Here is a 12,830-nt window from a genome sequence, read left to right as displayed (position 1 = left end):
TATGAGAATTTTATAAACCCAGTGGTTAGGGTGCAGCTCCTTTGAAAAGGCAGTAAACTTGTTTTTTTTAAGGCCTGAGTTCTTTAGATTAGCTTTTGGTTATAATTCTTGAGACCAGCGGCCAATCAGAGCAGCAGCTCTTTCAAAATGCTTAATTCATTTCAAGTCACTTTGAAGTAAACCACCTGCCGTGACGCTTGACTGCTCTCAGATCCCCAGTCTTGTCCCTAGGAAGGGACAACATAGAAGGACACAGGGTGGCTACTTCCATAATCTTTCCAGGGAACGTCCCCACACTCAAACGCTTACTTTTCTTATAAAAACCAGGGCTAGTGTTAGTCCCCTGTTGTAACAATATTCAAAATAATAATTATGCTGACTTGTACTTTGTAGTGTTTTCTTGCAAAAATAAAGGACAGAAGATGTGTCTGATGCTACGCCCTTCACAGCCACGCTTCCTGTGAGCTTCAGATAGCACAGTCTCTGTCTCCAAACTTCTTCCCATCCCTTCGCCCCCTCTTCCAATGTTTCTCCCTACAGTGAAAGTTGGGAACACCATGACTGGGGATAGAGTCAACAGGACCTTTACATGAAAGAACTTGTCAGGCATGCAATATTCAAGACTATTTTTTTAGACATAAATACCTTAAAAAGTTCCCATAATCTTCATCCTACTAAAAAAAAATCTGTTAAAATCTCATTAAAATCGTTAAAATCTATTACAATCTCAAGTATAATGCAAGTAGAAATCCAATTAATAACCGGTATTTTGCATTGCATGCTGCACAGGGTAGGTTGTTTGGTTTTTTCTTTTCTTTTTTTTTTTTTTTTCAACTTGACACAAACTAGATTCACCCAGACAATGGAGCCTTCTCTGAGGAACGGGCTCCCTCGACTGGCCTGTGGGGGTGATTGTGGGGTCTTTTCTTGAGTAATTATTGATGTGGGTGGGTCCAGCCCACTGTGGGCTATGCCACCCTTGCTCACGCTGGTCCTGAGTTGTATAAGAAAGCCCGCCGAGCAAGCCCTAGGAATAAGGCAGGAAGCAACGCCCTCTACGGTCTCAGCTTGAGTTCCTGCTTCCGGGTTTCATTTTGAGTTCCTCCCCTGGTTTCCCTCCACGGCAGACTGCAACCTGAAAGTATAAGATGAGCTGCATCCTTTCCCCGCACCCCCATACCCCCACCCCTTTGGTCACAGTGCCATTCAGAACAACAGAAACGAAACTGAGCGAAATGCTGTTTACCTTTTATTTTCAGAATAAACATGTCCTCACGGTTGTGACTATCGAGAGGATGCTGGAGAGGCTGAAAAAGTCCAATGAACTCTTGGAGCTCATTCTCAAAGGGCTGAATGAGTACTTGGAAAAGAAGCGCCTCTTCTTCCCCAGGTTCTTCTTCTTGTCCAATGATGAGCTCCTTGAGATACTGTCCGAGACTAAAGATCCTACCCGGTAAGTGCTGTCCGGGCCAGGATGCCCGGTGCATTCATCTGTCCAAATTTATTATTTTGGGGTAGGCTAGAACACAAACAGTTATGGACAACTATGTTTATATAAACGTTCTACAAGAATCTTCTAAACACTATTAGCAATTATAGTTAGTTATCAGTTATTGAAAATATGCCAGGCATTGGTGGCGCACGCCTTTAATCCCAGCACTCGGGAGGCAGAGGCAGGCGGATCTCTGTGAGTTTGAGGCCAGCCTGGTGTACAAGAGCTAGTTCCAGGACAGGCTCCAAAGCTACAGAGAAACCCTGTCTCAAAATCAGTCAGTCAATCAAACAAACAAACAAAAACCCCAAAACCAACAACAAACAAAAGCAAAAGAAAGAAAATATATAAAATGACTCTGAATATGTATGTATTCCTGAATGGGATGAACCTTGCAGTGAAATTCTTCTTAAGATTTTCAGGACACATCACACTGATCTTTTCATCTATATTCAAACTGTATCAATAAAAGCCAGCATCATGGTGCTTTATGGCTCGCCATGATCTCAGAGATGGGCCATTCTCAAATACAATATGAATAGGAATGACATTAATAACTAGCCTTTTAGGTGGGTGCTGTTTGTTTTTTGTTTTTATAGTAACCCCAGTCTAACTGTTGTCGCTATTGAGGGAATGCTGGAGAGGAGTGGATGTCGGCTGTAGGGTTCTTTCTTTCGTCTACTGGGTTCTGCCAGCTTCCTGGCAATTCTCCCTAAATGGGGCAGCCTCTTCCCTTATGCGTCATTCTCTCTGCTTAGAAAATTCCTTAAGTGTCCACACACCTTCTTTGTCTGTCTCCTGGAGACAGCAATGTTTACCACTGAGGGAGGCCTTTTAGACCCACTCAAAAATGGCAGACCTTAGTGCTTCTCCTCCTGTAGTGGGACACACACTCCATAGCGGCAAAGGGTTTTCACTGGGATTTTTATTTTCGTGTTTGTTTCTAATTCCTCATTCCCCCGTCCTTAGGAAAGAATCTGGTGTAAAGCAGGCAGTGAATAAATGTTCTTATCGAACAGTTTTTGTTTTTTATTGGATATCTTGTGCCTTGGCAGAAATGTCAGAGTCTAGATGACTAGGATCAAGGTAGGCTCGCACGTCCGTCTGAATTTTATTTACAGCTGCTTCGTGCCCATGTAAGGATGAAAATGTGCCGCCGGCCATTGTTAGACGGACTGCGTCACAGTGGCCAGAAAGACAGTGGGCAGGCGAGGCCCGCGAAACCACCAACCCACTCCAAGAGTGTCCAAACCATCAAAGATCGGAAGACCGGCTTCCTGTGCTTACAGGCCCATTAGAGCGCTGTAGCTAACGTCTTTCAACCCCCTCTATCGAAAGCACGCATATACGTATTACTTTGGACACCTTTTCAAACGTCAAGCGATTCGTGTAGAAAGAACCCCGACATGTTAGGAGCTGTATTTCTTTGATCAATTGTTGGATTTTTTTTTCTCCCCCCACAGAGTACAGCCTCACCTGAAGAAATGCTTTGAAGGCATTGCCAGGGTCGAGTTCACAGAGACCCTGGATATCACGCACATGAAGAGCAGCGAGGGGGAAGTCGTGGAGCTCGTGGACACCATCTCGACCGCCAAAGCCCGGGGCCAGGTGGAGAAGTGGTTGGTCGAGCTGGAGAGGGTTATGATTAAGTCCGTCCACAAGGTGAGCGGCTGTGTCTGCTACTTCTACAGTATGTCATTTGGTAGGAACCTGTTGATTATATTTATTTTATGTTTATTTTATCATCTAGAACAGTATTTTTTTTTTACAATAGGCACTGGATTTTTTAATTTTCCTAGTGAGACATGCCTTCCACAGTGACCAGGAATGACTGGATCACGTTTGACCTGGGGACCTACGAGAGCCACCCCCCCCCCCAAGGAGTTTTTCAATTGTAATGGGTTGTCTTGTGTGTCTCTTGTTGATCTACATTTATTGGTCCAATGTCAGCCTTCGCCACATCTTTTACATGATTTAGAAGATTGAGACCTTTTATTTTTGTCATTCCCAGAGGAGACATCATTTTTAGAAATGCTTTGTCTATGATACATTTTTAGATCTCCTATCCTATTACAATTAAAGCATTTGACATTTTGATATCTCTTTATACCTTTGGAAATTTTGTGGGTTTTTTGTTTTGTTTTGTTTTGTTTTGTTTTTTACCCAAGCCTCAGTGTTATAGTCAAAGGCCTTAGCGTTTACTGTATGCAGGATCCATTCATCCACTGGTGTTGATCTAACCTTTAAAGGCCCAAGTAATTTTTGCATTTTAAGTTGGAATTTTTAAAATCCAGAGATTTAATAAGTATTTGTCTAACTTTTAAATCTGTTACTTTTATTTGTATAGCTTTATTTAATCTTTGTAAAAAGTCATGAAAGGTTTTTTGGGGCCTTGTTTAACCTTAATATTTGATTTAACTCTTTTATGTTTTTTTTTCTGGTTTTTTAATTCTTTCACAAGCGTTTAAGGACAGTGTATGGCATAAGAACAAGATGTGTTCATTGTAAATAGCTTGACTCTGTGGATCAGCATGATAGCCCTCGCCAAGAATTTGATCTTGGGAAGCCTCAAATCCTTTGGGCCTTCCTTGTTGTTCTAAGACTTTAGCCTCTGTTGCCCATAACACTTTCACTGGAACTGTGGCCTGTCTTCAAGGACTACTGAGACTAATTGAAGCCAACATGTGGAGTAGCCTTATTGCTCGAAGCCTATGTCTTTACCAACTCCCTAACAAGTGGTGAATGCATGCCATAAGATACTACTGCTTGCCTAATTTTTTTAAGATTATTTTAAGCCTATAGATTTTTGTTTATATTTTTTGTATTCATTTGGGTATTGAGTACTTGCTGGCTTGTCAGAGGTGATAACAGGATAAGTAGCTAAAACTCTAGGTAAGTCATCTCTGACTCTGAGAGGTACTGGTGATGTGAAATCCTTTGCTTGCACCTCCTCTCCTTGTTTATCAGTTTTGATACTTTTTAAAATCAATTTAAGTTTTTACCACTGCCTTTAGTAAAGCCCGAATCCCTTGACCTGTGAATATTCTTGATGATTTTCTGGAGTCAAATAACTACTGACCCTCGCTTTGCACATGTGATTTTAAGGTATTCATTTTTTATTGATGATATCTTTTTATCCTTGGATATTATTTAGATGGCGTGCAGGTTGCCTTTCTGGAGAGATACTTTATCTGCTAACTTATTGTAAATTTTAACAGATTTTAATTGTCAATTTTAACAGTATGAATCCTTTTAGATAATCTCTCAGTACCCTTTTGTAAGGTTTCATAACCTTACATTGCATTTTGTCTGTCAAATTAATGTTACTCTTTTTAATGGTATTGTTTTTTTAGTTAACTTTTGATTTTTAGTGGTGTAAATTCTATCAGCTAGCTTTTTATTATTAGTCTGTAAAGACTGAATCATTTCTAAGTGTGCCTCATTCTTGACTCTGTTATCAAATCATTTCTTTAAGAATATAATATGAGAAACAAGGCTAAGTCCCATGATCACAAAAAATGAATGTACAAGAAATACCACATAATCCTTGTCGCTTTTACATCTGTGTATATAGTACACGTGACTATGCTCAAAGTGGGCCAATATCTTAAAGGCTGAATTCCGACAGTAGGAACTGAGGGTAAATTACTATTCAAAGTCTAATGGGCAATTTATCAGTTACTCGTTGCTATGACCAAATATTTGACAACAGCAAAAAGTTTAAAAAAAAAAGTTTAAAGAAGGAAGGGTGTTTTGTTTATTTTGCTTTTGTTTTGAGCTCACGGTTTTAAGGGGTACAGTCTGTGACACCACGGAAGAATGCTGGCACTCGGTTCACTTCCTTATTCCATTGCACCTATTGGAGAACTCAAATCAGGGTCTCTGCTGTCACTGTGTGTCATATGTTATAATCCTAAATAAATCTCTTTATTTAGGCAGATTCCATGATGTCATGTAGACCTAGACCCTTTTCCTTCATCCTTCTTCTGAGTTATAGTACGGTGACTGTCCCTTTGCACAGGGTTGGTCTCCTTGATTGCTTCATTCATTCTCTTGAGAGAACTAACATGTATGACCACCAGGCCAGAGAGGATAAGTTTTACTTGGTCAGTCTTGATAAAGACTGGCCAGTAGCACGATTGCTTGTACCACCGCTGTATGCACTGCAGACGGATTCCAGAGTGGCCGCTGATGGGCAGCATTAGGTTACAGGGCTTGTTAGGTGACATGACCTGCGGGGGCATCATTGCTATTCGGCTCTCCCTTTAGCTCCTGTCGGCAGAATGCATAGAGGAAAGAATGTGGTTGTCCCTTCAGCATCAGCATGTGGTAACAAGAAGGTGTGCAGGACACGGGCATCTTTCCAAACTGTTCGTGTGTAAATTCTTACTAGTAAAATATATAAGCAAATGAGATATAAGTACTGCAGTAGGAGGTGTGCATATCATGTGTATCTGCATGCTGGAGAGGGTGTTTTATATGTAATATATGTTATATGTATTATATATTTTATGTTTTATATATATGTTGTAGATGAGTGTAGTAGATGCTACCTTGAGTACTGTAGACGCTTCCCATAACTGTGTTTCTCCTCATCAAACTATGCAGAATCTGTTTGTCTGACAAATCTTAGTGCCTCTCTCTTGGTCCCCACAGTGTCCTTCCAGAACACAGTTACTTCATCTTAACCTTCTCTCCTGTGCTTTTCTACCCTTTGTTCCTTTTATTGCCTTGTTTTTAACAATGTGAAAAATTGAGGTTATAATATCATTTTCCTTGTTGGAAAAGGCTGCTTGTTTGTTCCTGGCTGCTTAGCCCTGAAATAACCACACAAAGTCTATGTTATTTAAAATACTGCTTGACCTATTTGCTATAACTTCTTATTGGCTAGCCCTTACATTTTAATTTAACCCATTTCCATTAATCTGTGTATTGCCATGTGGCAGTGGCTTACCGGCAACATTTCTGCATGTCTGACTCTGGCAGCAGCTCCATGGCATCTCTCTGACTCCGCCTTCCTCCTTCCATGCTATAGGCCCAGGTAGTTTCTTTATTCATTAACCAATAAAAGCAACACATAGACAGAAGAACCTACCACACCATTTCCTTTTTTCTTTTCTTCCTCCGAACTCTCCTATCCCCCACCATACCCACCTTGGGGTTCACAGTGTGAAACAAAATTCAACAAAATTCAATACCTTTTTCTTTAATTTTTTCTAATATTTACTTTTCTTCAATTGTTGTTGTTGTATGAGTGTGTACTTAAATATATAAATACAATCTGCTCAGAATGCATGACATTACTCATATGTATGATTTCCGGGCTGATCATTTGGCTTTGGATAATCAGTCAAGGTGTTCTTCTCTGGAGAAGACTATTTGTTCTGCTCACAGCCTTCCTTTGTTGCCCATAGCTCTTTGTGTAGGGCTGAGGCTCTGGGCTTTTCCTCCCTTCCATGTTAGTGTCTCTGTTGGTGTCGTTCTGTTCAGGTTATGTCTAGCAGCGGGCGGGTGAGTGAGACTTCATGTCTAGGAGATGTGATCTCACAGCAAACTTCCTGTTCTACTGGTTCTTACGTTTCTTCCGCCACCTCCTCTGCAATGATCTCCGAGCCTTAAGTGCAGAAGTTATATGGTGGATATATTAGCTGGGTCAGGGCTCCACCGCTCTGAATTTTGTTCATTTGTGGGTTTCTATCTCTGTTTGCTGACAAGAGAAGCTTTCTTGTTGAAGGGTGAGAATTACACTTGATACTTACGGTGAACATAAGGATCCATGTTTAGAGTGTAGGAAGAGATTATGCTGGTTTAGTAAAGTGGCAGTCGTAGATTCTCCTCTACGATGGTGGCTTCTCTAGCTCCAGGTAGCTGGCTAGGTTTTTACTACCAGGAATGATTTCTTTCATGTTGAGAGAGCCTTCAGTTAAACTAGAGAGCTGTTGGTTACTATCAATGTACACATGCCACTACTGCATGCACCCTGAGGGATATTTTGCCTTGCTGGTCATTGATGTGGGTAACAGGCCTCATAGCTGGGTGGGACTGTTGGTTGCTACCCTCCTTTGGAAGCTTGCATGGCAACATCTGGTACCATGAGGGCTAGTCCTTGGGGAGGAGACTTTCAGGTTAGCTTCAGCTTGGGTCCTCTGGGCCCTGTGTCTGAGGTGCCTGGTGTCTTCATTGTTACTTTCATTTGTTAGCTGTTTGCTTTCATCTGACCTGCCTGTAGTTTCGTTCAAGGCCAGCCTGGTCTCAGAGCAAGTTCTAGGACAGACAAGACTATACAAAGAAACACTGTCTAAAAAAAGAAGTGTTACTATTGGCAGTTACCTCTTGGCATTGTCTTTGTTCTATAAATATCCAGCTAAAACCCGAAGCCTAGAAAATTTTAAGTTGTTAGATATTTCTCTGGAAAATCTAATTTTGACAGACCCTTCTGAAATTTAAACACTGACGTCAATGTCACTTCCCAGAGGATGTTGCTACCTTTGGTGGATATGTATGACAGAGGAGAGCATTTCCTAATGATAACTTGTAGAAAGAGTAGATGTATCAGTCCACTGAAAATGTGTAACAAAGGACATAAGTTAGACCTTGCTGCTTTGTAGTCTTTGCCTGTCCATCTGTCCATCTGTCCCGTATACCCATCATCATTGTCGTGCATGTCAGATCTATGTCCAGAGGTGGGATTAGGATCTAGAATGCAGGCGGCAGTTAGAGGGGTGTGTGGCCTGCCTGTGTAGACACACATGAGGTTGCATGAAGGACTGGCTTATCTGAACAAAGATCACGAGCCACAACGTTGACAACTCTTATTTTGAAATTGCTGGAATTTATACTTTGTACCAAAATCATACAGATTTGTCCAGCCCAAATGTACCTAGGATATCTTTGACTAAAACTAGTCAAAAAATAATTTGAGAAATGTGGTTTATACAAATTGATAATGCTTGACAAAATAATATGTAACTTGCCGACCTGTATGCGAGTACGAATTAATTTACTCACAGGTTTTATATAAGTCCTTCAGCTGGATAAGGATGCTGTAGGAAGTGAAATGAGTCGACTTAGTTTAAGAGTTCAGCTCTTCAATGGGTAGCTTGTTCTTAGAATGTTCATTTTTACCTTTTTTTTTTTTTAAAAAAAATAGGTGATTGGAGATGCAATTGCTGCCTATACAAAAAATGAACGAATTAATTGGGTCAGAGACTGGCCTGGACAAACTGTTCTCTGCGTATCTCAAACCTTCTGGACGGTAGAAGTCCAAACTGCCATCCCGAAGGGGCAGCAGGTAAGCTCTTTATTACTTACGTTTTCTAGAATTTAGAAAACGGTTGTGATACCAAGAATATATTCATCTGAAAGTATATAATGAAGATAGTCTGCTCAAAAATACACATTTTTGCTGTAATACAAATTATAGGTTTTAAATATAAGATATATATATATATATAAAGATACGTTGTTATTCAAGATTTGTGTCTGAACCATTTGTTAATTTGCATCCTGTCAGAGTCAAGGGGGCTTGATCCCCCGTCTTGTTGTTTAAGCGTTTTTACGACTTTACAAGTAGATTGGTACCAGGGCCAAGGAAGCCCCACAACTCAGAAGTATCGGGAGGGTATAGAATAATAGACTCCTCTTTTGTGGCCCGAGTAAAGCTGCCCTGTATAGAAAAAAAACATCACTGCACTTACTTTGACCATTTTTATTTTTAATGCACTGGTTTTGAATATATGAATATTTTGAATTCTGCTTAATACCAAATAGTCAAGTATATTTGAGCATATGGGTTTAACATTATTTGGATGACTGCTATTAATTTAAAAGTCAAAATTATGTGTTGCACTCTGTGTAATGCTCTTTTTTCTTTTTTAATGAAAGAATGTTTAATATCTCTTCATTCATCACAGATACTGTGAATGTCCATGTCACCCCAGGCATTGTATTGGGAACGGACTCAGCTAAGGAAAACCTGGAGTGAACTTTCCTGTTTCCCTTGTAAATTTACTTTATTAGCCTTGGCTTGTCTTTGACCTTTGGGGACTGTCAGAGGAAGTTAAAGAAGGCCTCTTTGGTGTATTTTAGTCTGTGTCCTTGAAGATTTGAGACCTGCTCAAGTTAGAGACCACTTCCGGCATTCGAACCTTTCACGAACCATGTTCCATCCCGTATCCTGTAATAATGCCTGTATCAGGTCCTTCAGAGCTCTTTGTGCTTCCTGGAAGTTTAAATGGGCAGATTTTCTTTTTAACCCATCAAATCCAGTTTGTATTGCTTGACTACTTACTTCCGGTTGTGAGGCCTGCCCTGGAGTGTGAGCTGCACACCAGGCCTGACACCACTGCATAGAACTAGGAACTAGAACTGACTCCTCCTCTCCCAGCAAGCAAAGGCCCAGCTTCCCAGCTGGCAGAGCTGGCTTTGTGCTCTCCTCCCTTTACCCGTGGCTGGGATTTTGTCTGCCCCCCTTCCACATGGATCCCTAGCTCTGTGTGTGTGTGTGTGTGTGTGTGTGTGTGTGTGTGTGTGTGTGTGTGAGAGAGAGAGAGAGAGAGAGAGAGAGAGAGAGAGTGCTCCCATTTAGGACTGAACACTCTAGAGTCTAGAGTGTCTTATTCTCTGCATGCTGCCCAGTTGTGGTCTCTGGATTCATTGCCAGCTACCGCAAGAAGCTTCTGTGGCTGAGCTGTGCGCTGATCTCTGGGGACAGCAATAACTCATTAGGGATCATTTTATCGCTGTGCCCACTTAGCAGAATAGTAGTAATGGTTTTTCCCTGGGGCCATGACCTACCTAGCTACAGATTGTGGCCTCATTACCAGCGTGCAGTATGGGTTCCATCTCACGGGGAGGCTTTAATCGGTGAGACGCTCTTACTGTATTTGAAGTGAGAGTTCAGATGAGCCAATCTGTAACTGACCGATACGATCAGCCGAAACCTGGCAGTTACGGATCCTTGGTTTAAAGCAGCGAGATTTTTGCTTATTTTTGGTGAGGAATTTGATATGACTTTAGGGCACCATAGCAAACTAAGCAAGTTTGGCCTTAGAGAGCCCTGCTTGTCCTCATTAGGCGCGCGGATCCCAACGGGGGGGGGGGGGGGGGGGGGGGGGGTCGAAGGCGCGCATGCGTAAATCACTCCGCCTCACTCACCTGCTGCCCACTTTCCTGCAGGAAGGAGAAAGTGTGTGGAATCTGGTCAGGGGTTTTCAGATGCCAGAGTGCCAGGGAGGGCAGTGTCCGTGACAGCGGCAAGCATGTGGGGTCCCTTGGATGTCTCTGCCACGTGCATTTAATATTCTCTACGTTGACAATGGTCTCCTAATGAAGGAGTGGCCTGCATTTGAAACTGATGAGCTGGTTGCGTGGCGGAAGACGACGACGAACACCTAGAGTTCCCTGAAGCTTAAAAGCACCACAGTTTCCTCTAGTGCTGTGCCCAGACCTCACGCGCACCTCAGGGTCTGTGTCCCCTACTCAAGAAGCGCTGTCTGTGGAAGGAGCCATGGAGATATTAGAGGGCCTTTAAAATGGCCGAAGAGCGGCACTGTTACAGACTCAGGACACTGCAACCGTGAATGCGATTTTGAGTTAGTTTACTGGGGTGGAAAGACAGAAGGATCTCGGCCTGGCAAAAACAATTCCAGAGAACACAGTGGTCGTCGCCTTGGGCATCCCTATAAGATGCTGGCAAGGAATAAAATGTGTTGAAAACATTATCGTATCATTTTTCCAGTTTAGTTGATTAAGTTCTCAATAGTATGACATCGTTCCTAAAGAGTTTAGAGTTTAGCATTTTTTAATCCAAATTTGAATTCTAACATTATTGTTTTATTGCAATAAAATACATTATTCTAGTATGAAAAAATTTCTATGGGCATGTAGTTAGTATGTACACCCAATGTGTCCAACTCTTGAATTTTGACCTATGTTGTGGTGGAACATGAAGGCTGTAAGCAGGCTAAGAGATGCTGAGCTGTACTGATGAGAACAGACATGAGCCGTGTGTGACGGGGCTCAAAGCTGTCTTTACCCATTTAGCTCTTAAATATAGTGACGTTCACTAAGGGGATTCAAGAATTCAAACACTTACGTGGCTAAACATGGATGGAACAGAAGTTAATTTCTCATTACTTAAGAAACAAATTACTAGCAAATCATTCATGTAAATAATAGAAATGAAATGACGTTTGAGCCCCAAGATCTTGAGGAAAGAGCTTTTGCAAAAGTAATAATTAAAGTGATAAGGATCTTCAGGGAAGACGTGGCTTCTCCCCAGATCAGCTCTCTAAACTGTTCGTGTCCTCAGAAGCTGGCTTTTGGGTGTTATTGTTGCCTCTTAACAACAGACCTGAATTAAACTCCTCAGCATGCAAAATTTAGTAAAAAAAAAAATTATGAGAGTGAAGAAATTGGCCACCAGTCTGCTGGTGCATATTGATAATTCCCTCAAACACAGTGTTTTTCAATGATTTTAATTTATTTTCATCATAAATCCTCCTTTGGTTTTGAATTTTCTCATCTACTGGAAGAGAGACTCCAAAGTAAGCCTGTTCCTCAGACCTTCCCTTAGCCCAAAATAAACCAAATCACGTGGCATTATTTATTATCATTATTATTGTCGTTGTTATCATCATTATCATTTTTTGTTCCTTTTTGTTGTTATAAGAAAATACCAGAATGTAGATACTTCATACCGAAAAGAGATTTGGTTCTATTCCATCTGTAGACTGCAAGTTTAAAATTCAGGCAGCCCTGTCTGGTTTTGGTTCCTCTGGTTACAGCACAACATGGTGGCTGGCACCATGGCTAGAGAGTGAGCAAGAGAGGGAGCCATAGAATGAGAAAAATAGCAGGGGCTGGCAAGGGGCCAAGCTCCTCTTTAAGGAACAGTCTGCGTCAGCAGTCCACCCCTGTGACAAAATGCCTGAGATAATCAGTGTGGAGGAAGACAGATTTGATTTGGCTCAGGAAAAAGCAGAGAGGGAGAAGAGAGAGAGATAGAGAGAAAGAGAGAGAGAGAGAGAGAGAGAGAGAGAGAGAGAGAGAGGAGAAGAAGAAGAAGAAGAAGAAGAAGAAGAAGAAGAAAAAGAAGAAGAAGAAGAAGAAGAAGAAAAAGAAGAAGAAGAAATGAAGAAAGAAAGAAAGGAAAAAGGAAAGAAAGAAAAGAGCAGAGAGAGAGGAACAGAAGTGTGTACATTTTAAGGACACACCCCATCGATCTATTTCCTTCCAGTAAGTCCTCCTGAGGTTTCCACCGCCTCCTAGCTATGCTATCACTTACAAGTAAGGAGTGTTTCATAGCCAAAGCAGAACACACGCCTTTTTCATGGGA

General features: G+C 41.5%; 1 protein-coding gene across 2 annotated transcripts in view; it reads left to right on the top strand.

The window, feature by feature from the left end:
* The window catches only part of Dnah7 (dynein axonemal heavy chain 7), a 209,756-nt gene that overhangs the window by 61,676 nt on the left and 135,250 nt on the right, over positions 1-12,830 (top strand). For both annotated transcript variants that reach the window (XM_087902284.1, XM_087902283.1), the window contains exons 20-22: positions 1,260-1,453; positions 2,956-3,154; positions 8,643-8,783. In XM_087902284.1, coding sequence (XP_087758410.1) covers positions 1,260-1,453; positions 2,956-3,154; positions 8,643-8,783 — 534 coding nt within the window. The remainder of the gene's footprint in view (positions 1-1,259; positions 1,454-2,955; positions 3,155-8,642; positions 8,784-12,830) is intronic.

This window comes from Myodes glareolus, chromosome 27 (genome assembly GCF_982192425.1).
Source record: "Myodes glareolus chromosome 27, mMyoGla1.1, whole genome shotgun sequence".
NCBI classification, from domain to species: domain Eukaryota; kingdom Metazoa; phylum Chordata; class Mammalia; order Rodentia; family Cricetidae; genus Myodes; species Myodes glareolus.
The sequence above is the reverse complement of the archived record's forward strand: the minus strand, read 5'-3'. Positions and strand labels throughout refer to the sequence as shown.